Source organism: Falco naumanni, chromosome 11, assembly GCF_017639655.2.
Source record: "Falco naumanni isolate bFalNau1 chromosome 11, bFalNau1.pat, whole genome shotgun sequence".
Lineage (NCBI taxonomy): Eukaryota > Metazoa > Chordata > Aves > Falconiformes > Falconidae > Falco > Falco naumanni.
Genome location: NC_054064.1, coordinates 14,117,851 through 14,142,270, shown reverse-complemented (window position 1 = coordinate 14,142,270; position 24,420 = coordinate 14,117,851). Strand labels below are relative to the sequence as shown.

The following is a 24,420-nucleotide window of genomic DNA, read 5'->3' as shown; positions in this document are numbered from 1 at the left end:
CAGCAGGGCCCCGCGGGCGGGCGGCCGCCGGGGCGGGGGCGGCGGGCCGGGTGCCTCCCCCCTCCAGAAGGGCTCCCGTCCGCACGTACCCGCCCCGCGCCGCCGTTCCCGGCCCCGCGGCCCTGCCCACCCGCCCATGAGAGGCGGCCCGCCCGCTGCCGGAGCGCTAGGCTGCCGCTGGCCCGGGCCCGTGACGGGCGGGGCGCGCCGGTCGCCGCGGCCCTGGGAACGGAGCGGGCGGGGCCGCGGCTGCAGCCGGAGCCTTTGCGGGACGGGACCGCGGCACCCGGAAACAGCGGGTGGCTGGTGGGAGCCGAGCCGGCAGTGAGGGGCGAGCTGGGCCGCCGGCCGGGTGCTGCAGGTGGGAGGCCCGGGCCGGCAGCGGGAGGAGCGGGGCCGGGGCTGTGGGCGAGGGAAGAGGCCTTGGTGTGGGAGGGGGAGACGTCTGGCGTTGGCGGCGGTGGAGGGAGGCGAGTCTGTGAGAGCGGGCTGGGGAAGGGCGGTGCGGGGCTGAGGGGATGCTGAGGGGAATGCCCGTGAGTGGAGCGGCCTGGGGCAGAGGGAGGGGCGCGGGTACGGGGCGGGGGGCAGCTCCGAAGTTGGGAAGGGGTTCGGAGCTGGCGAGCGGCTGTGTCATCGCTGCGAAGGTTGTGGCTCACTCGCTGGGTTTCTCCTCCGCGCCGGAGCGGCCGGCGCCCTGCTGGGGAGGTGCTGTACCTGGTGTAGTGCTGCACGTGAAGTTAGCAGAAATGCACACTTTATACGTGTTTTCGTGGCGTCACGGTTCCGTACAGCGTTTTTGAAATGCGAAATGCTCTAGCAGCGCAAAGCTTATGGATTAAGTCAGAAAACCACGAGGTGCTGAGGTGGTGAATGTAGTAAGGTAGTACATGTTGTGAAATAGACTGGAAAGTAAAAGATAAAGACCAAAAGGTGCTCCAAGTTGTTTCATTTTATTGAACCCTATAAACTATATTTTAAATTAGAGTGAGGAAGACTGGGTTACCAGAGAAAAGATTTTTGAGTGGATTGTGTGGAGAGGACTGAGACTGCTTTCTGCAATGGGGGGATGTGTTATTGGGAACATAAAGGACATATGCAGTGGACCTGTCAAAAACTGAGTGAGCACCATAGCAGGAAGCTTGTCTGTCATTGTGGCCTCCACACAGGAGGGTTGGGATCAAAGGTAACCCTTGCTTCTCAAAGAATGTTCGTGCAGACTGACAGAAGGGGTTTTGGAATGAACGTGAGGTGATGGACTGCTTCTCCCAAAATCCGTGGGGTTGCCTGTCTCCATAGGCACTGCGCTTGACTCATCTGAACACTTTGTGGACTGAGCTGAGCCTGACCTGTTCAACTCTTCTGTTAAGACAGGACCTGCCCCACAAAAAATGTCGCTGTGTAGATAATGTGCTAGAGTAGACTCTAGGTCTGTGTGGTTTTCTTTCGTAAAAGAATAAGCAACATCAGATTTCTTTAGAGGCTGCAGGTGAGTTTGAGAGAGGTGTGATAGTTGTGGGTAAACTGATTTACAATAACCTCTTCCTTTAGAAACTGTAGCTGATGATTTCCTTGCATGTTGTCAGGTGCTGAGAGAGCTTTGAAAATTACAGTTCTGGGAGATAAGGATCCAATGGTTTGGAATGCATGCCGTTCCGGTTTGTAGAAGTAGAATGCATAGCAAAAATACTGGTTTGGGGAAAGGCTGTGGTGGTAGTAAGTACAAATTTGCTTTATCTAGAGCAATGTATTGTTAGAAGTGACTCTGTCTTTAACAATCCTACAGGCTGCCTACACAGCCTGATTCCTTATACTAGTTATGCTGCTGTTTGTCGTAACAAGAAAAAGCCTGGGATCATCTGAACCAGGTACCTAGGGAAATCAAATCACATGTGTCTGCTTAAAACATTTGCAGATTTGGGAGTGTTACGTGAGAGCAACACATACTTGATCTTTGGGATAGGCTTGCTAGATATGGAGTTATTCCTCCCTTATTCTTGAATTGTTTGCCACCTGGGCTTATTATTCATCAGTTACTTCAGTTTATACTCGTGTGCATGCTGCTCGCACAGGGTCAGTGCTTTCATTGGAACTTAGGAGGCTGCACAGCTGGATCACATCAATAGAGGGTGTCCCTGGAGGGGAGGAGAGACTCTTTAAGATCTATACCTCTTAGAATCTAGCATAATAATGTAAGACGGTTAGGAGTTCAGGATTTTCCCATTGAATTTTTGAACATTCTTGTCTTATATTCATACCCCTTCAGTACGCTCTTCAGCTGTTTCATTGGTAGTTACTAGCTTTCTGCAACAAGTGTCTACAGCTTTATTTTCACTGTAGTACCTAGTTTGTGTTACTCTACTCAAACTAGGTCACCTTGACTGGGGTGGTTGCATTGTCTCGGGCACCCAGAATTGATTCATAAATAGTGTGAAGTGAAAGCTGTAGCTGAACCCCAGCTGTGTTCAGTGTTCAGTCTTTAAGTACCTTAAGCTCCTCCATCGGCTTGATAATCTGCAGGAGTTGCATTTGGGCAGTGCTTCAGTTCGTGGCGTGGCACTCCTGTGTGCTTGAGGAGGTATGGGCATTTGAATGAAAACTGAGAACCAAATACCTCCTTGCTCACAGAATCTGAATGTGACTACTAGGATCTTTCTATACAGTGATCTGTACAATGAATGCAGTGTATGTACTATTTGAAAAAGAGAGAGGCAGTTAGGGCAGGTTGTGTCAAATTTCTATGCTGGCAAGCAGAGTTTGGCTTAGGGGCTGTTATGTCAATATAAAACTATTGCACTACTGTGTACGTAGTTGAAAGCTTCATCTTACAAGAAATACTGGTGTTAGATTTAGCTCAGTGAGGGCCTGAATTTCCTGAACACTGAATATTCATACTCAGTATGTGATTTCTTTAACGTTAATCAAACCAAATTCTCATCAGTCAAAGAAATCTTATCTTTAGGTTCTTAGGGTTGGTGTGAAGGGGGTGGGATGGGCTTAAAGGCTATTTAGCCACAGATTTCACATTTAAGACTCACCGTGCCCAGCTTCTGTCTGATACATAGATTAGAATGGTGATTTTTTTCCCCCCACAAAAGAAAACAAACACACAACCTTTATGAGGTCATAAAAGAAAGTCAGCAGTGTTACATTCCCTTTCTGCTAGGTTTTCTGTCAACCTGTAAGAAAATCTTACCCGAGTCCCAAGCAGTTTATAGCATTCTCTGAAATTAGATGTTAGTTAATAGGTAATTGCATTGCCTGTGTTAGACTTGGTGGAATTTCCTGGTTGGGTGATAGACTAATGAATGACTAATAAAGCCTCCACTATCCCTGGCAAAAAACTAGGTGTCTGGAGCAAAGCTGAGAAGAAATCATTGGTTGGTCTCTAGCAGTTACAGTTTAATGTGTAACTGCTCTGTGCATAAGTGTACTTCACAGTGCTGAAAAGCCTCTGCATGATTTTAAAAAGGCCAAATGTTGTGGATTAACCCCAGCCATCAACTAAGCCCCAACGCAGCTGCTTGCTTACTCTTCCCTGGTGGGATGAGATTGAGAATCAGAAGGGTAAAAGTAAGAAAACTCATGGGTTGAGATAAAGACAGTTTCATAGGTAAAGCAAAAGCCACGCATGCAAGCAAAGCAAACCAAGGAATTAATTCACTATTTCCCATCGGCAGCCATCTCCAGAAAAGCAGGGCTTCATCATGCATAACAGTTAATTGGGAAGACAAAATGCCATAATTCCGAATATCCCCTCCTTCACCCAGCTGTATATACTGAGCATGACATTATACAGTATGCAGTACCCCTTTGGTCAGTTGGGGTCAGCTGTCCCGGCTGTGTCCCCTCCCAAATTCTTGTGCACCCCCAGCCTACTCGCTGGTGGTGTGGTGTGAGAAGCAGAAGAAGCCTTGACTCTAAGCACTGTTCAGCAGTAACTAAACCATCCCTGTATTATTAACACTGTTTTCAGCACAAACCCAAAAGGTAGCCCCATACTAGCTACTACGAAGAAAATTAGCTCTATCCTAGCCAAAGACAGCACACCGAGGTAGGATTGGGGTATGGAGCTAGATGATGTTGCAGCAGCAAGGTCCACCAGTTTTCTACTGTGTTGTGCGTGATATCCTTGTTATGAAAATATTCTTTGAATGCAGTGATGTTTTTATTTTTCACCAGTTAAGAATTTTTTAAATGTAAATGGAGAAATTGGAAATATTGCCCAAAGGAAAGCTTCACATGAAAAAATCTTTGTTACTCAGTTTCTCCTGGAAGAGTAAGGAAAAAACTGTGCTAGAGGGTTTGCTTTTAATATGCTTCTGAAGAAGAATACAAGCTCTAAGAAAAACATTACTTATTTTTTTCCAAACGGTACTTAATACTTTTTGTATCCAGCAGGAAGAGTGAGTAACAAACTGAAAAGCAAAAGGAAGAGCAAGATAAGTTTTAAAATTAAGTGATTTGCAGTGGTTTATTTGGGAAGTGCCATGTACTTGGGGAGGAACAGCTGACAAGTATAGGTAGCTTATGAGAGGGAACAAAGAGGAAACCTGTATCAAGTATGAGGAAGATGGAAGACATTAATAGTGACATTTTAAAGTGAGAAATACAAGATTTAAAATTATTAGAAATGTTTATAACAAAAAAAATACACAAGCATGAAGGATTACATGGGGGGGAGGGGGAAGAAATGCATTGTTAAATGATAGCAGTCTGAATTTGGCAGTTAAAATGTTTGTATGTACTTAGAATCCTGTTCATAACCCAGTTCAGCAGCCCTAGATTTGGAAAGGCCTGCTCACCCTCAGTACTGTCAGGAATATTTATCATAGAATCATAGAATGTTCTGAGTTGGAAGGGACCGTTAGAGATCATCTAGTTCCAGCCCCCCTGCCATGGGCAGGGTATGCATTTGCTAGGTCAGGTTGCTCAAAGCCCTGACCAACCTGACTTTTAACGCTAACAGAGCTTCCCTAAATGCTCTGGGCAGCCTGTTCCAGTGTCTCCCTACCCTCATCATAGAAGATTTCTTCCTTACATCCAATCAAAATCTACCCTTTTTTAGTTTAAAACCATTGCCACTTGTCCTGATGCTACAGACCCTGGTAAACAGTCTCTCTCTTTCTTAAAAGCTCTCTTTATGTATTGAATAGGCCTCAATAAGGTGTCCCTGGAGCCGCCTTTTCTCCAGTCTGAACAACCCCAACTCTCTCAGCCTTTCTTCACAGGAGAGGTGCTCCATGCCTCTGATCATTTTTATGGCCTTCCTCAGGACCCATTTTAACATGGCCATGTCTGTCTTGTACTGGGGGCCCCAGATCTGGATGCGGTACTCCAGGTGGGGAATCCCATGAGAGCAGAGTAAAGGGGGAGAATTGCCTCCCTGGACCTGCTGGCCATGTTTCTTTTGATGCAGCCCAGGATATGGTTGGCTTTCTGGGCTGCAAGCGCACATTGGCAACTCCAGTCCAATTTTTCATCCACCAGTACCCCAAGACCTTCTCAGCAGGGCTGCTCTCAATCCATTCATCTCCCAGTCTGTATTGGTATTGGATATTGCCCTGGCCCATGTCCAAGACCTTGCACTTGGCCTTGTTGAACGGTATGAATTTCCTTCCATCCATTTATTTCTATACATAGTATTAGATACTGCTTTTGGTAAAAAGAAGGCTACATTTAGTCCAATATAAAGAAGATTTACGGAACAGAACTTTCCCCTGAGGAATGTAGTTGTGTTATAGAAGGATCACGTTACTTGTGTGTTAGCCAGCTCAGGAAAGAGGGCAGCGTACATGTGAAAGCTTAGAAGGAGTTGTTATAAAAATAGGTACTTCAGGTTCTGTGAGCTAGCTCTCACTCCACCTTCCAATTGTGCTTTTCCTCTCTGTTGCTAGCTTATTGTATTTGTATAGGTGTAGTGTTAGCACTGGATTCACATTTCTATACACATAAAAACCCACAATCCTGTTTCTTTAATCTGCCATCCTGATTTCAAAGCACATGCCCAGGAAGAGTGTCCAATGTGTTCCACTGGAATGAAATAGTGTACTTTACTTTGCACTCTGTTTTTCCTTCTCTAAGGCAGCCTCAGTCAGTGTTTATTTTCTGGCAGATCCCAGACGCAGAACTTGGTGTACTGGCCCACAAACTTTGCCTTTTGCAGTTTTAAGAAGCTGGTTGTCTGTTTCTGTTTGGCTTTGTATTTTAACTAATGTTCAAGTGCCTTTTGTTTGGTTAAGCAGTCCTAAACTCGTTATTCATAAAATGGAATAAAAGCTAGCAATAGCAATAACTCCTGTACCTTGGCTTTTTACTTTAAAAGACCGTCAAAAGTGAAAGCATTTCACAGCTAGGCTGGAAGGAATGCAATTCACATAATGCCATCACTGTGGAAGATTGGAAGCATAATAGTAATTAATTTTATTTAAATTTAACTTTCCCTGTGACAGAGTAGGGAGGAGTAAAGAAATAGTTGCCAGTAGAAGTTACTTTTATGTCAAGTTTTTTGCTAAATGGGCAGAAATTAATACAAGCATTAACCCTGTAGCCTGTCGGAAGGGCCTCGTTTCACCATTTTCTGTTACTCTTCATGTATTTATTTTTGATATGGTGCATCCCCAGGCCATCACCTAGGAAGGCCTTTGCTTTTGTGCCTGTGTAGAATCCTAGGCTGTGCCAGTGAGGTGTAAATTGTAGGATGGGAGCCTAAACCAGTGGTAAATTTTATCTTCCCTCTGTCACTCGTTTCTCTCATTTTATCTCAAAGTTGTGCCAGTGGTAAGTGGGACATGGACGTTGATTTATAGACATCACATCATGACCATAGGTACCTCAAAACTGTTTTAAGTGACTACTTAATTGTGTCTTACAGCGAGAGGAGCTAAGTACCTGCAACTCATTGACTATAATGTAGCCTGTCACATCTGTTACTTGGTGCTAATTGCATGCGTGACTTTTACTGTGGAGTTCTCAGACATTTGACAGAGTGTGTTGTTATTTTCATCTGTGAATTTAACCTGCCTTTTTTATGATGTGAATTACTGAGATTCATTGTTAACCGGGTTTTTTGTTGTTGTTGTGTTAGCTACTTTTTGAGATAGTGTTGGGTGCTTAGGGTTTTTTGAATGCTGATTGCTTTTTTTCAAGTTTTCTCGAATATTCTTTTGAAGTTTCAGAAATGTCATTAAAATTAAATTTAATGAATATAATAAATAAGCCAGCTGCAGTGACTGTAAGAAAAGCTTTCTTAGTAATTCAGGCTGAATTAATGAAATATAATGCAGATTACTGGATAGTTTGGGATACTGAAAGAACTTTCAGTATAATTGAGGCAGGAGAAATGCATAGTCAAATAAATGAAATTTGAATCATTTGTGCATGAACTATCATCTTTCTCATTAATAAAATAATACGTGAAAATGTAGGACACCCCAACCTGAAAACTTCAATGAATCTAAAACATGCTAAACAATTAGATACTTGATGCTAGATGAAGTGGAATCTTAACAGTTTAGTGCTCACTTTATCTTAATATATTTGTGTCAGCATGGTGTGAAATTTTGGGAGTGCCTGGATCTGTGGAATTGCCCCTGCTCTTTTGTTCTTGCAGATGGTTAGGCCATGCTTGCTGGAAGGATCTCCATAATATGCAGTATAACTCCAGCCATCTTTGGAAAATGGTGTCAAGACGGTCTCTAGTCTCTTGATTTTAACTAAGGAGTGTATTTAAATAAATAAGTCACTTTTCATTCTAGACCTCTCTTTTTTTTAGTGTTTTAGATACCTCAAAGCAAAGTAATCCTGTCAGATTTTGAGACCTCTTGCAAACTCAAGAATAGAATAAATTAATAAACTAATCCTTAGTTTTGCACAAGATTCTGTAACTGTAGATATTTAGCAGCTGAGAAGCTCAGAAGTTTATACCATCAGATCTTTAAAAGACAAAATCTTAAGGTTAAGAAAAGTCCTGTAATCATCATCTTGTTGCTCATGTAGTAAATCCTGATTAATATTAGTGAGTTTTGTTAAAAATGGGTAGAGAAAAATAAATTTATGTGGTACATCTGCTGTTCATTAAGTTAAATTGATTATGTTCCCTTTGACCTAATGTAGTTCATCTGCAAACGTTAGAATTTACCAGTATTTTAAGAGGGAAAGTGTGGGGCTGATATAAAAGTAAAATGTAAAGTATGAAATTTTAGCCTGTGGTGGATTAATTACTAAGGAAGATGAAAATCAACAAATTGTTCATTTTGTCTGAATGAATATTATGAAATGGAAATAAGTGATTTCCTACTTTATCTGTTCAAAGAAGGATGCAGATTATTTTTATTTTGCAGACTTTGCAGAGTATGATGCTTTGAGCTGAAGGTATTATTCCCTGTATAGATTGTTTGTTTTGTTTTCTGAGTCTGTAAAACCTTTCCAGTGTCCTCTTCATTTCTACTTTTTAGGGGAACAACTCTTCACATTGTAGCCATCTGCATGCTACCTACCTGTGTGTACTTAAGTCGAATGTTACATGACCATAAATACCGTCTTGGCTTACTGTATGTTGACTTAATGTACAGACCTGGCTTTAACCTCTTCCCCTGCCTTCCATATTGCTGGCTGTAGGGTGTGTCTACGTGGTATACTGGATAAACTCCATAGAAATTATTTTCTTTCTTTCTTTCCTAGACAAATGAAAGAACAATGAGCCTAGTCACAGAGGTAACAGATGTGCTAGGCTACATTACAGTCACCGACTTGCAGGCACTTAGCACCTCCCACTGGAAGATACAGTTCAAAAGTCACCAAGTTAATGTGACCACTCACAATTCCAGTCTGAATTAGCAAACCTGAATCAGGCTTTTGGAACAGATGCATCCCGCAGAGTACTGAGTAGTCTGTCCAAAGCTCAGTAAAAAAAATTTAAGCCTGATGGTAACTCTGTAGAGGAAATGCATTGGGAACTTTCGTTTCATTATGGGTTTAAGATAATCAAAGTGCGGGCTGTTACTGAAGACGGTTGTTCATTTAGTATGTGACTGCACGGTCTATTGCCATGAGGGTAGCAGGAACTTAGGGCTAGAGGAGACTGATTACACCTCTGGTAGTAATCTGTAAATCGAAACCTGCTGTGAAACTGCAGCCGAAGACAGTTCAACTGTGTGAAGTTCAGTATTTCGCTCCTTTTCCGGATCCATCCCCCAGTTTGCACAGTTGTATGAACTGGTATGCAGCTCTTTTAAAAGGAAGGAAGAGGGGCCAGAAGAGGTGATAAGATACTGTGTGTGCTCAGCAGAGGGTGGTTATTTTGTTGGCATACGTAAGTTTCAGGACTCTAGTTCCTGCTCCGTGAACCAACTATTTGTAAGTACACCACAAAACTTTACACACTTGTTCTCTACAAGCCTGTCTTGCTGACCGCTGACAGGACAACTTTTAACAAATATCCTTATTTTGGCTATCACACTGGATACTTGAAGTCCATTTTGTGTGAATTTTGGAAACTCTGAAACTGCTTTAGTGAATTATGGTAAATAAATGTTTCCTGCGTATTTTTGAGACACATTTTTGGGGGAAAGTTCCCTTTTTTACCATGATTACTAATGAAAACAAGACTGTAGTTCAAGATAATATTGTGGTACGTATTCCTTCTGGCTTTGCTGATGGGCTTATTAAAGTCTTGTGCTTGTTGGTATGTTTTCATGCTGAATGCTTTGATACTTGCTCATAAACAAGGTATTGGTGATTTACTTTTAAAATTACAGTTTAAGCTGCTTAGTAAATAGATGGTTGTGCTTCAGCAAGAAATTAATGTGAATGTTATTTTCTGGTATTGTGCCCTGTTTTGAAGGTTAAGGAATTTTGAATGTTTGTAAAACCTTTGTCGCTTCACAGGCTCCCAGAACGCAGAAATTTGGGTTCAAGTTCAGGAGAGATGTTGTGTTCCCATTATCTGTATTTTGTTCAGAAGCGTTTTGAAAACTGAAAACCAGAAAGTTTAAAAACTTATTTATCTGTAAGTGTGCTTGCATGAAATTTAGTGTTGTTCGTTTTAGCAATAGATTGCTCTTTGTGTTTTCAGATTGTCAGGTCTCCATACTAAAAAATGAGGTAGATGGAAAAGGTGGAAGAAATGGTTTGTGCAAGTTGGCTTACATGAATGTGCATTTTGAAATATTAGTTTTTTCCAGTACGTAGGCAGACCTTTCTATGTTGTTCAGTTTTGTATTTTCTCTCAGTGGATTAGGTTTTTTTTCTTTGCCTTCTGCTCCCTCTATCTTGTCTATGCTGGTGGTATTTTTCCAGAGAGTATGATCTCTGACCTTGCATGTCCCCTCTTCATCCCTACATGGGAACTGTTCTTCTGTTTCTACTCTTTCTTCTCACCTGTAGCAAATCTATTGTTCAAATTTGTTCCTCTTTGACAAACCGATCTTCTCCATTTTGTTGTTGGGGATGCGTAATTCCACCGTTAACATCCTTATGTGAAGGGTTATTATTCCACCAGAACCTGTGGAAAAAATTAGCAAATCTTGAATGTGGTCTGCAGCTTTCTTCTGCTTCATTCTTTACGTTTGTCTGATTTATATAAATAAAGTGCAGTTGCATCTTTATTATTTGTTTCTTCAGCAAGTTAAATGAGATCATAGGTCATTCAAAAGATTCTTCTGTTAAGATTCCTTAAAGGAATCCTTGTGTATTTCTTCCTCAGTTTCTGAGTCCTGATATCTTTTTCTTCCTCCTTTGCCAATATGCTTTTACAGATATTTTTACAGCCATATGAATCTTGAGGTAAACAATTTTGTTTTGTAGGATACAAGTATGTACTTCATCTCTCTGTGGCTGTTGGCAATTCATACTTGTTTGCAGGTTACTGCAATGTCTCTGAAGAATCCATGCCATATAGGTATTAATTTGACTTTGTATACTTGACCGGAAAAAAAAATCTATTAACGCTTAGAGACAAGATAAAGACAAGTCAAAAATGTTTGAATAGCATAGCTCTCCAGATCTCTGAAAAAATAGTAATGAAAGGTGTTATGAAATGCATCTTGGGTGAGAGAAACGCAGTCAGCAGGAAACAGCTTCAGTTTCAGCTGCAAATATTTAGAGGCAGCAGCACATCCTTCAGCACTGTGTACAAAACTAGGTAGTTAATGAGTCAAAAATTGTGTGCCTGTAGGTGTAAAACAGGCATAGGGGCAGCTGTGGCATATGTATCCATAAGCATAGACTGCTTATGCCATCTCTAGACTTCTAAAAGTGAGAACCGCTCTATTGTCTTGACTTGTTACTGGTTTTCTTTCACTTGAAGACGTACTTGTTAACTTTTAATTACCGATTTGATTTTATTTTGGCATTGTAGAACACTGCTTTTTTTTTAATACATGGGCAGTGAAGGCAGTAGTTGTTAATTTTTTATAGGAAGCATTAATTTCTGTGCATATGGATATATAATAGCGGTGATGCATTTTTAAATTTCCTTGTAATGTATTGTGCTTGCAAAATGAGAATTGCTTTCTCTGTTAGTCTCCTACACTGAATTAATGCTTTAATTAGTGACAAAAGGCAAAGCTTGGTGAAATTTCATGGTAGGGATGAGGATGATACACCTTTACAGTGAGGTTTGTGAGAGTCAGTGCAGCATGAGGAAGTAGGTGCAGTCACCTAGTCATCTGTATTCAACTAATCTTTTTCTGAGCAGGATAATCAGCAGGACATGTTTAGTGCTGTCCCCCCTGCAGCTCCTCCATCCCATGTCTTCCTATCCCACCCTGCTTTCCCACAACTCTCCTTTTCCTTCAGTGTCAGGCACACATCTCATTTTCAGTTACAGCAGCCCAACCATCAGCCTGTCTTGTGCTGGAGCTGTGTCAGCTGGCAAGGCCGAGACTGCAACCTGAAAAACTTTGGACAGGTGGAAGAACAGGAATATCTCCTCATGCTGGGAATAGCTCATCGCAGCCAGGGTAGTGGGCATTCTGCAGTACCACAGCGTGGGGCTTTTTTGCTTTGAAAATACCTTCTGAGCCTTCTCATGCATAAGGAAATACATCATTGGTTTAACTTGGGAGATTTCTTCTGTGAAACCAGTTATTGGAAAGCTAATTGCCAGTTGGTAGTCCTTTATTATTATTACAGATAAGATATACTTCATTTCTCTATTAGTTATCATTTCTCCTAATATTCTGATATGCCTCCCCGTTTGTAATCATGTATTTGAAAAACATTTTTCAAGTGTTAATCTCCTTTTTCATTTTAAATATGGGATTAGGTTTGCCGTTTTCCATTGGCTGAACTCCCTGCGTAACTTTTTTTAATATGCTGATTCCCAAGTGAAACATCTACCTGCAATATCACCTTCTAAGCCTGGGTTTCGGAGTTGTTTGGTTTTTTTTTTCTGTTTCAGAAAAGTCAAGAAATGTCTACGAATTTAAAATACCTTTCCCTGGGCATCCTGGTTTTCCAAACCACAAGTTTAGTCTTGACCATGCGTTATTCTCGGACACTGAAAGAAGAAGGACCTCGTTACTTATCCTCTACTGCAGTAGTTATTGCTGAACTTCTGAAGATTTTGGCCTGCGTTCTATTGGTCTACAAAGACAGCAGTATGTGTCAAATCTTGCACCAAGTAATTTTCCTAATCAATATGCTGTATTGTAGTGGCAACTGCAAAGCAGCCATGTGAGTACAGGCATACAACAAAGCTTTTTCCTTCTCCTCATGTAAGAAATAGTCTTGGAAGGACCTAATCATACTTCACTCCTCAACACATGATACAAGATATTGTGCATTTGTTGAAGAGAGTTCTCTTTAAAGAATGGGGATACTGAGGAATGCAAGGATAAATTTTCTACTAACAGCCTGAAGCTTGTGTTTGCTCAGGCATTTTAATGAATTTATATGTAGAAGTGGGAAAAAATGAAAAGCTTTTAAGTGTTCAAAGCATGAATGATAATTTAGAAGACTATAATAAACAGCAGATGTAGAAGTGAGGAATCAGTTTCATTATTACAGGAAGAAGCACAGTTTTAAGCTCAAAAAAGTATAATCAGATTTATTTTAGTTCTGATTTTGTAAATTTTATACTGAATTTATCCAGTTCCTTGACATATAGGTTTGATCTTCGATGGCTTAAAAATGTCATTGTATATCATAAATATTGATGACTCTAGGCTCTAAATGTGCACTTTTTAGGTGATGCTCTTTAATATGTCATCTTCAAATATTGATGCCTTTTGATAAATTTTACCTAAATTATTTTGAATAATTGTTCTATTTCTGATATTCCAGGCTATAGGAAGACACTATGCAGCCTTTTTTTCCTTGCATATATGAGGCTCATGAAGGTCTTGATTGGTAGCAGTGATAGCTGTAAAAAGGGGGCAACAGTCTTTAAGAACAGAACATTGCTATCCCCTCCTTTTCTCTTTTTTTTTTTTTTTTCTTCCCTCCTCTCCTTTTAGTGAATGTCTATTTCTTTTATTGTTTCTTTGGGTAGAGTGCAATTTACGGACTCTGAACAGAGTGCTACATGATGAAATCCTTAATAAGCCCATGGAAACTCTTAAACTTGCTATTCCTTCAGGAATATATACTCTTCAAAATAACTTGCTGTATGTAGCATTGTCAAACCTAGATGCAGCCACATACCAGGTACTGTGCATTTGAATTTCTCTGTGAGTTTCAAATAAACCCTATAAATTATGTGGTAGTAACTGTTTCTGGGTTCTTCTAGGTTACATATCAACTGAAAATTCTTACAACAGCGTTGTTTTCTGTGTCCATGTTGAGCAAGAAACTGGGTGTGTACCAGTGGCTTTCATTAGTAATATTGATGACAGGAGTGGCATTTGTGCAGGTAAATATTTAACAGGTAGTTTGTATTTGTTTAATGTGTTTACTCAAGGAACATGGATTTCTATACTGATTATACAGCTTTCAGATTGTACCAGCTGTACACGAGCACCAGCATATGGTCAGGAACTATGAATCACAACTGGCCAGGGCTAGAGGACACCAGAAATGGTTCAAAGGCAGAAGATGACACCTCTTTTGTGCCCCACTGCTCTACTGTAGAATGTGACAGGGCATGTGGAGCAACCTGCAAATGACAGCGATAGCAGTATTTATCAGCACACTTCTTCAGACATCAGGGATCCATAGGTGTTCCGTGCCACCACAGTCCTGCTGCTTGTCTTGAGATATGGTTGCAGCATGGCAAATTTACTTAAACTTTTTCAGGAGGCAAACTCAGCCTCTGTTCTAAATAGTGCAGGTACAGGAGTTTGTAGTTTTCAGAAGTTAGGATCATGGGATAAGAGATTATTCTAAGAATTTTTAGCAGATTTTAGTACATCTTAGAAATATTTTTTTTTTTAACATAAGGATTTTAGGTTTTATAGAATTTTAATAATTAAAAATGAGAGCAAAACATTCTGGCAGTAATTAACATACTCTTCAGTATGCTTTTGTCTATCGCATTGCATTTATTTTGTTAGCATTAGATATATTGCAGGATTTAGCTTCATAAATTTCAGCTTGTTTTAGTTGTCTGCATAATCACTGAAGAGGGGCACATGCAAAAGAAAATTAACCCCGTCTTAAAGACAGCTGGTGTTGGTGTAAGTGGTTTTCTAACTGTGCTTGTACTTGTAACTAACTGTCAGGTGTAAAAAGTCGGTAACTGTGAATGGCCATGATAAGTCATGCTGGGATTCAGAAACAGTTCCAGCTTATAAAAAATAAATCCTGGACCTGCTTAAGTTGATAGGTATCCTCCCAGTTCAGGCACAATTTTAATCCTTACAAATATGTAGCAAGAATATTTGCAGTCTTTTAAAAGTATTTATGGTGCAAAATAGAAAACTTTACAAGCATGTAATTGTGTTTAGTAACATACTGTTGCTAGAAAACAAATGTGCATTTTATAGATGTTCATGACTTGATTTTATCGGTGAATTTTGTATAACTGTTTTTACATCCAGTGGCCTTCAGACTCTCAAGCAACAGCTGCTAAGGAACATTCAGCAGGATCTCAGTTTGTAGGCCTGGTCGCAGTTCTGATAGCGTGCTTTTCTAGTGGATTTGCTGGGGTTTATTTTGAGAAAATTTTAAAGGAAACTAAGCAGTCTGTGTGGATCAGAAACATTCAGCTTGGTAAGTTTAATATTAGTCATCTCTTAGAGATACTACATTTTGAAGAATTAAGATAAAAATGCAAAAAATATATATAAAAATAAAAAATATCACCAATGTTTTAGTATTCTGCATAAATGTACTAAAACCAAGAGCAGAAAATCTGCTAGGTAGAATTTTAGCAGTTGCTTTCTGATCTCAGCCGAGTTCTTGATTTAACTTAAACAGTCTCTGTTAAGTTTGTACACAATCTGTCGGTTGAATTGGTATTTAGGATTTTCTAAAGAGTGTTACCTTATGCAGGATTCTGTGTATCCCCTGTGTTTACAAATTACTGTCTTTTGCGCTAATTCGTAAGATCTGATAAATGAAAAAGGTATTCCCTTTTCCTTTTTTCCCCCCTCTTTTTTTAGAAAATATAGGAACCTTAAAACAAAATATGTTTCTAAGTCAATGTCTTGAGATGTTTTAAAATTAACTTTTTTTTCTCCTGTGTCTGGATAGGCAGTTTTTATTGGTTGGCACTTTTAATACAAAAAAAACCCTGCTTTGTTCGTGAATAAAGTTGAGATAATTAATTATTATTATTTCAGTACAAAGGTCAGTTTGTTTTGGTTGTCTGTATAACCACTGGAGAGAGGCATACACAAAAACCAGTTCATCTTAACTATGATAATGCCCTTACCTATTACGCACCTATCAGTAAGAGAATACCTTCTATTTCCAAAGTAGTTCTGGGTCTTCTAGACCCTAGATATTGATGGTGACAGAGTTGATCCATTTTCCTGAATGAGTTTTCCCTTGCTTCAAAGCAATCTTGTCCAGTTTATAGGGTTGGAAATGGACATCAGCAATATCTTTCTGTTCCAGTTTTGCAACAGAAACAAAACTTATTGTTGGAGTTGCCCTTCTTTCTCTAAAGGGATCCTTCTAGTCTTCACATGTAGACAGTAATTATTTATTGCATATTTCAATAAATGCTTTTAACAGAATTTGAACTTCCCAGCACCTTAGAACAGATTCTTGATCAAATCTACAGTACTGTAGAATTAAGTCATGAGGATGATTTTGGGGCTGTGGACTCAGTCTGGTAGAATGTAATGAAGTCCCATAAAAAAAGAGATGTTGGTTTTTTGTAATTAGATAGTTGGTCAAAAATTGGTATGGTCAAAAATGTCTGAAGACAAGCAATGTTTTTTTCCATTCTTTTCCTGTTGGTGTGTTTTAATTAGAAATGGTTTCACTTAAAAATGCAGAACTGCATTTGGTTGTATTTTAGTATTTTTACATGTCCATAATGTTTTGAAACTTGAGGATAGAGAAGGGGATCAAACCCTGTACTATCTGCTAGTATTTGTTGAAATTGTGTATATTAAAACTAGGTTTTCTTGAACAAGGTGAAGGGGATACAACAGGAAAGGTTATGTTGGGGAATTTTGGAGGCAGAGAATGGTGGGTAGCTGGGGCTGGATCCAAAATTTAAGGTAGGATTTGGCACTCTGGTTAGAGCTACAATGTAAAATCCATTGCGAAGGAAAGCTGATTATTATTACTCTCAATTTCCATACTAGAAGCACTTTGGTGGGCAACGATGCAGATATCTGAAAAAATTTCCAATTAAAACATTCATAGTTTTTGAAAAATCAGTGATCACTTCCAAAACATTCTTGAGATTTTTCTACATTGTGCAAAAGGATGTATGAAAACAAATGAGTTTGCTGGTTTGATAGTTGGCTTGATCATATATTGAATATTCCAGTAATTGCTTTGTGAAAACAGTGAGATCAGTATAGCCTGCATCTAAACACAAACTGTTCCAAGGTAATGTGATATATGAAGACATAAATGTCTGATAACAGTAGTGAGAATCTAATCACCTGATTTACTCATTTATTTATTTATTGTCAGTGAGCTTAATTTGCCTCTATACAAAAAATCAGTAGAGTATGTTTTCAGTTCAAAAATGAAGGTGGTTTTTTTCATGTTTTCTGATACAGCTTTTGGAAAATATTTAAAACATGAAATCACAATTTCAAAAATACATTAGTGTATCCTTTCTGCAAGTGCAAGATAGTTGCCCACTTAAGACATTGTATCATTCAGGAGCAAGTCAGTCATAATCAAGAGCTTTGAAATAGAGCTTTTCTTAAAACACAGACAACCAAAAATGTGTATCCAACCTGATTTTCATCATCATATCCATAGAGAATTATTAGAACTGTAGAAAAAATTGGAAAATATATTTGCATAATTGTTGAAAAATCAGTTTTAAATGCATACTAGTATCATATTAGGGATGTATGAATAGTTGATTGTATTTATTTTAGCAGATCAATTGGAAAATAGAAGTAATTGGTTTAATCTGAATGAAACCTGATTTTTTTAATCGTGTCTACAAAAAGAATTCTTTCTTGTCAAACAGAAGGTTTTATTTTGTTCAAAACGATGCCACTCTTTTCAGATACAAAGAAATGTGGTGAAAATACAGGTAATCTTTTCATAGAAAAGGAATGGAAAAAATGTTTCCCCCTTTCCTGCTCAGGACTGGAGCCTGCATCAGTCACAGAGGAGGTGCTTGCATTACTTCCATGCCTGAAGGGGATGAGGAAAAGTTTCCCGTTCCTTAGAAGAACACTATACTCACCAAATCCCAAACTCATTAATCTCATGTCATTTTCTTTTGACATTAAGTCTCTACTAGTAAACATTCATTGGAATTGAGACTGGTTCAGAAGAATCCCACTTCTAAGATCCTTGTCTGAATTGGTGAACTGCCAGGTTCTGCTGTTGCTATGTCAGAGACCAGTTCCTCCACTGAATGTTGTCCCTGTTTTCCTCTCCAGGTTATAGTGTGACTTCAGCCTTCGGTCACAATTAGTTTCAGGAGAACTGAAATTGTGTTTAAGTGAACTTTGCTGTAGGCCGTAAACAAAAATCACCCCATCCCAGTAGAAAGCAATGGAAGATCAGTATGTACGAATATCCTAACAGAAACAGACAAAACTTGTTATATGTGTGGAAAAGGACTTTAAAAAGAAATCTTTCTGAACTGATTTGCATTTGAACATCATGGTATTGCAAGTGGTAGTCCTATTTTAAAATCAGAAATATGTGAGCAGTCCTTGAGGACAAGGAACCTGTTTGCATGTTTTTCACCTGAAGTTTTTAAATCGATCTTGTACTTTCAGGATTTTTTGGTAGCATATTTGGACTGATGGGTGTATACATTTATGATGGAGAACAACTGTCAAAGAATGGATTTTTTCAAGGATACAATAAGCTTACTTGGGTAGTTGTTGTTCTGCAGGTGAGATACCTTGTATCACGTGTTTCTGTGAAGGCACTTGGGATTTACTCTTCTGTAAATGACTGGGGAAACTAATGGGTGTCATTGAAGCTACTGAGAATTCTATAGTCAAAAGTGTGATCTATCGCTATCAGAGTAAACCTCTAAATAAAAATCTGCAAAGTATATAGAATGTATATGACTAAGTATTGTGCAACATAAAAGCGTGCAAGCGTTATTTCTTTTGCAATGTTAAAAAAAAAATTATATATGTGCCCTTCCTCCTGTGGCTAAAAATGTATAGCACAAGTGTTGCCACTAATTTAATAATGGTAATATGATCAGCAATTTCTTTAATGAGGAAAGAACAATAACTCCAATATTATTTATGTTCAACAGTAACATCCATAACAGAAAATAAATGCAATGCTCCTAAACATAGACAAAAGCTTTTCCTAAAGTAAAAGCATGTTGTTACAATAGACGCTCTCAGTGGAATGACCAGATTGCAAATCCAAACCTCAATATTTTTCAGGCACTTGGAGGGCTGGTAATTGCTGCTGTTATAAAATATGCGGACAACATTTTAAAGGGATTCGCAACTTCTCTCTCTATTATACTGTCAACATTGATCTCCTATTTCTGGCTGCAAGATTTTGTCCCTACAAGGTAAGAATTACTTTGCATGTATGCTGGAATTAAAAAAAAAAGTAGTTGAAAACGTAATGCTTACCAGGTGAAACTGCAAAAGTAAATTTAAAAAAACCCAACATTCCAAGCAGCACTTCCAGAATGTTGAGATACAGCTTGCAGATAAAAGTTTAGTTTCATAACATACCATTTTTTCAGTATAGTTGGGCAAGATTAAGTTTTCTGTGAGGTGTACATACACACACACACAGGTGAGGAATAACTGAATCTCATGTCTTGGCCTTTGACAAACCACTGACACAAACCTGGCAGGCTGTTTTAGTTCGCTGCCCCTTTCTCTTCTTTCCCTCCCCGTGCCCAGCAGTGCCCCACAGCAGCCAGTCTGCACACGGCTGGCTCCGGGGCAGTGTCCTGGCACGGGACTGGCCTCCTGCCTCCTCCTCAGCCTCCTCCTGGACAGGGCTTCCGCGAGCCATCGCACTGCAGGAGGAGTTACGGCTGAACCATGATAGCAGTGGTAACCTTTCTATACCAGTTTTCAACCAGTCTCAAAACATTCTCTAAAAGAGCTAGCGGCAGTCACACACGTGTGAAAGTTGCGCTGCAGCAATTAGTTGCTTCAGGACACCCAGAAGCCCAAAGGCAATATTTATTAGTGAAAGCGCTCATCCAAGGGTGAGAGAAAAATGCTTGCTGTGTGCTTCTAGGCACAGCACACTGTGTCGTCATGTTCTGTGAATCGGATCTTAGTAGTGCTGTGCGCTGCAGGTTTTGTTCTGAACAGAGCTTGTCTTGGCAGTGCACGTTAATGTATGGACTGTAGAAGTGAAGTTCCAGCTTTCAGATACATGAATAGGATTTTGCTTAGAATCAACCTACGCTCCTCACATATGTTACACGTACTTATAGCGTAAAAATATTTTGAAGAATATTTTTATATTCTTCAATGTATTGAATTGAATACAATTATATATAAAAATTGTATCCGATATGAAAATTGTATCTGATACAAAGAAACATCTTTTAATCTAAAAGTAGTATTTGCAATATTAGCAGGACTTCGCTTAAACGCTCAAAAAAAAGGAAGTGTGACAACTGTTTAGGCTTAAGAAGTGAAGGACATTGAACTTGAATTATGAGTAGCCCTGTACTTGTCCTATTAAAACAAATTTATGAAGTGGTTTAAGAATTTCTGTATGCTGAAATGGAAAATTAATAAGTAACTTACTGGCCTCTGCAAACATGGTGAAAATGGAAACAGTGGTAAATAATTAAACGAGATGGAGCTAACTAGCAGCATGTTGAACTTGAAGCCATCTCATTTAATAGAACTTGGTTAACTTGACTTAATCAATCTTTAGTACCTTGCTTATGCCAACTGAATTTATTTGAACTGAAACTGCATAATTGCTTCTGTCACTTCAACAAACACTTTTGATTAAGATAATAGATGTAAAGTACTTAAGTGCTTGAATGTGTTACAGTGGATCGTGTCCAGAAATAGGCTAACTGTATTCTCTGAAGGATTATCCTGACATGCGCCACAGTTTTTTTAGCATTTGGTACAGAAGATCAAATTGTCAACATTGTCATGTCTTTATGACAAGGTTCTCTTTCTAAAATGTGTACTGATTGTCTGTTGGCTTTGGATATTTTGTTTCAGACTTGTAACTATAAAAACAACTTGAAAGGCCCATATGTCACAATACAAAAGATGCCTGTATTATCTTTTCCTTACATAAATCTTTATGTATCTGCCAAAAATCAGATTATACTGATTTGCAAACTGGTTCTTGGGCAGCAGTAATTTGTTTTGACATAAGTTTTGGACTTCAAAGTGAACACAACTCTGACAACGTGATGCTTGTAAGATGTTGAAAGTGGCTGGGTAACCACGGTAGTTGCATTTCTTTAGCTTCTGCTTGCATTTCGCACAGAGCTTTAGACAAGAGAAAAAAGGTAAATAAAAGATTGATAAGTTTTGACAATTATTCCATGAAACTATAACTTTCATTTTCAGAATAGGTCAGTATGATACAATACTTTAGGCTGTAAGTTTCTTATTTCGATTTCTTCCTGCATCCTTCTATAATACATATGCTCAAATTTTTGTTCTTCATAAATCGGATGAATATAGTTTATCTTTGTGTGTTCCCACAGGAAAAATTTCCTTTCTTTAATTGTATTACGTAAATAAAATTGCATCAACTAAAATGAGCTTTTTTTTTTCCCCCCACCCCATCTCTATTCTATTCAGCGTCTTTTTCTTCGGAGCCGTCCTTGTAATAGCAGCTACTTTCCTATATGGTTATGATCCCAAACCTGCAGGAAATCCCATTAAGGCATAGCAGACTTCCTCATCAACCTGCTTCTCAAGATCATGCATTGGGGGCCTTGCTAACAATGGCATGTGGGAGGTGTCATTGTGCGCTGCAAGGAAAGGATTACTACCCTGAACCTATTGAAGAAATGCTTATGAGTAGTTTTGAACAGCCAGAGGTGTTAAAGGTGGATGATGATACTGTCTGTAACTGATTTAAAAAAAAAAAAAAAAAAAAAAAAAAAAAGCGGGGAATACCCAGTGCAACTTGCTAATAAAAACTTGAAAGGAACAAAAAGTTTCCAAGAAACTGCAATTAGGAATGTTTACAGCTTTGACTGGGATTGCATCAAAAAAATTTACTGTATTGACTGCTGCAGAAGTATATCCTATGCACTCTTTAAAAGAGCACATGACAACATTGTCAGATTGTATGTTTTTGCAATTTGACTATATTTAATATTGGTAAATATGTTTTTAACTGTCTATTTACATGAAGTCAGCTGAATACACATCGTAGTTCTGAAGTGATGGTTCTAATTATGTATTCCATATTAAAACTGTGAAGATTGAAGTATGATTGAAAGACACTTTCACAATATCAAATATTTTTATATTTTGAGGGCTGTTTTAATAACAGAAATCTGTTATTAAAGTATATTATAATTCTGTTGCTTATATAAAACTGTTGTATGAATGTTAACATTCTCACCTAAGTACACAAAGGGAGAAATTCAGAGTGAAAGCTGGAAATCTGTGTTGATACTCCAACCTTCATCAGGGTAGCCTGTAGTTTTCCAACAGATACACTAACTCTGTGAACACAGGCTGGAGGTTGCTGCACTAACCTGCTACTAAGAGTAGAGTTATGATGGAGTGCTTGCTCAGATGTAATGTCCATTCTTTTTATTTTTATTGATTACAGATCAACTTTTTGGTAGAACCCTTAAAGTAGTTTTTATGCTTTAGGTATCCTCTGAGGGTTTTTTTAATCACAACTTGAAAAAAAAAAAAAAAAAAGGAAAAAAAAAGCCCATAATAAACATTTTAAATGCATTATTGTTGTCTGTAACAGCTCCATCTGGAGCTATTATGGTATATCATCTGTATACTGTACTGTACTTGATTACAGAGGTGTTTTTTAAATCAGTGTTGTTTACTCATGAACTCTCCAAGGCTTTTTCAGTACATTTCTATGTAATGGCTTACTTAGAGATTGTTTTTTATTATTTTTACTGTTTTGTTCTGGGAGTCCTTGAGCCAACAGACCAAAATGGGTTCTCTGGAGCTGTTCAGTCTAGTAGTGGAATTACTTTAATAGGAAACATAATGAAAAAGTAATTAATTGTGCAATAGGTAAATATAAAAGCATGCTGTTCTTCTGACTTAAACCAAAAAAAAACAAACAAACTTCACAAAGAAACCTAGGTGCAATTAGAACTTTGATCAGTTAGACTGTTAAGAACACTTCACTTGTTGAAGTATTTGCATATAGGCAGAAACACCAAAAAAAGAAATGCTAGAACTTATAAACAAAAAAAGCTGTCTTGTTTTCAGGGGACCTATTCACAATAGGTATTAATGTAGAGTGACGACTTATCCACGTGTTACACTTGTAAAGGTACACATTTATACAAAAACACATCGGTAGTCCCTTACCTGTAGAATGGCAAGTGGTAAAAATGTACAATTTTTTTTTTCCCCACATTACGCACTTTCTCGCTTCTGTTTTGTGCTAGTGAACACGTTATTAAGAGAGAAGTGGTTTAAAATGTTTACCGAAGTACCTCATCCTCTCTTCTACATTTTAGTGGTGGATTGACAAGGAGAATCTGTAAGAGTGCTCTGAGATATTTTTTTTAATTATGTTAAGTGGAAAAGAAGAAATTCCACTTACATCAGCCAAATAAAAATAGTGTATTCCTTCTATTGGCAATGACAGGGATATCGACGTTTTGTTTATTTATTGCATCAGAACAAGGCATTAAAGAAATTTCAGAGTTAACGCAAAGGGCTTGCTAAGCATTGTGAACTGTGAATCTGTGCCAGCATGCCATAACTGCAGAAGCTGTGCTACTTGCTAGTCAAAACGATCTCGTACTACCCTTAAATTGGCATTCGCTGTTAATATTCAATGTTTTACCTATAACACTTAATGTGGCAAAATCTTTGAAAAATTACCTTTAGTCATTTCGCCACTGAAATACAACGTGAGGTAGGATGTATGCTTGGAACGGCGGCTCGCAGCATCGCTTAGTGTAGAACGGGGAGTGCATGACTGAAATGATTGAGATGTGTTGGTATTAATACCTGAATTGGGGTTTAGCCTGCACGATAATGCTTCGGATTCCGTGAATGCCAGTAGTGGAAATGTTCAGGCGATGTTATCGGTTACTTCCTTGAGGAATTTCTCCAAAAAACATAAGCAGCAGGTTGAGAACACTTTAAAGCAGATTGCACAGGAAGGGACCAAATAGGCCAAATAAAACTCCAGCAATGTGGTGAGTGTTACGTGTAACCCAGTTTTAATATTTCAGGTGCACCTGTCAATATTTGTTAATAAGGATTAATTTAAAGGAAAGAACAGGAATGTGTGCTCTTTGCTTTTGAATAGGATGTCATACAGCTCTGGAAAACAATGTATCTACTATGCTAAGGAACAGTAACTCCTGTCCATAGAGCAGTGACATGCTCTTCCCTGCTTTCAGTTGGCGGTTCCCTTATGTTTTTCAGTAGCAGGATAGAACTCTTTGTATGCTGGTTGCTGTAAAGGAAATAGAAATTTGCATTTTTAGCTGTCTTTCCTTAGCCCTTGAACAGGAGAAAGAAGGATTCTTGTCTGAAGCTCTTCAGGCTGAAAAGCATTATTCTAGACAGAGGGAAGACAGCATGCCTTTCTTAAGAACAGAAGGGATTTGGGGAGGGTTTACTGATTTCTGAAACCTTTGCAATCTGAGAGCATATGCACATTTTCACACTGAGATACTTTTGTATCTGGATTTTAAAAATTAAAAAAAAAAAAAAAAAAAAA

General features: G+C 38.8%; 1 protein-coding gene across 5 annotated transcripts; it reads left to right on the top strand.

The window, feature by feature from the left end:
* Window positions 1-162: 162 nt before the first annotated feature.
* SLC35A3 (solute carrier family 35 member A3) lies at window positions 163-24,420 on the top strand. 5 transcript variants are annotated; one of them, XM_040611104.1, is made up of 9 exons: window positions 170-361; window positions 9,889-10,009; window positions 12,404-12,602; window positions 13,496-13,650; window positions 13,733-13,855; window positions 14,982-15,153; window positions 18,321-18,439; window positions 18,954-19,087; window positions 21,327-24,420. In XM_040611104.1, the coding sequence occupies exons 3-9, from the start codon at window positions 12,416-12,418 to the stop codon at window positions 21,415-21,417; spliced, it is 981 nt and encodes a 326-aa protein (XP_040467038.1). In that variant the 5' UTR covers window positions 170-361; window positions 9,889-10,009; window positions 12,404-12,415; the 3' UTR covers window positions 21,418-24,420. The 5 variants fall into 5 exon arrangements, with proteins under 5 accessions (XP_040467040.1, XP_040467039.1, XP_040467038.1 ...); XM_040611103.1 differs by lacking the exon at window positions 9,889-10,009 and having other exon boundaries at window positions 171-361; XM_040611107.1 differs by lacking the exons at window positions 170-361; window positions 9,889-10,009 and adding an exon at window positions 9,206-9,357.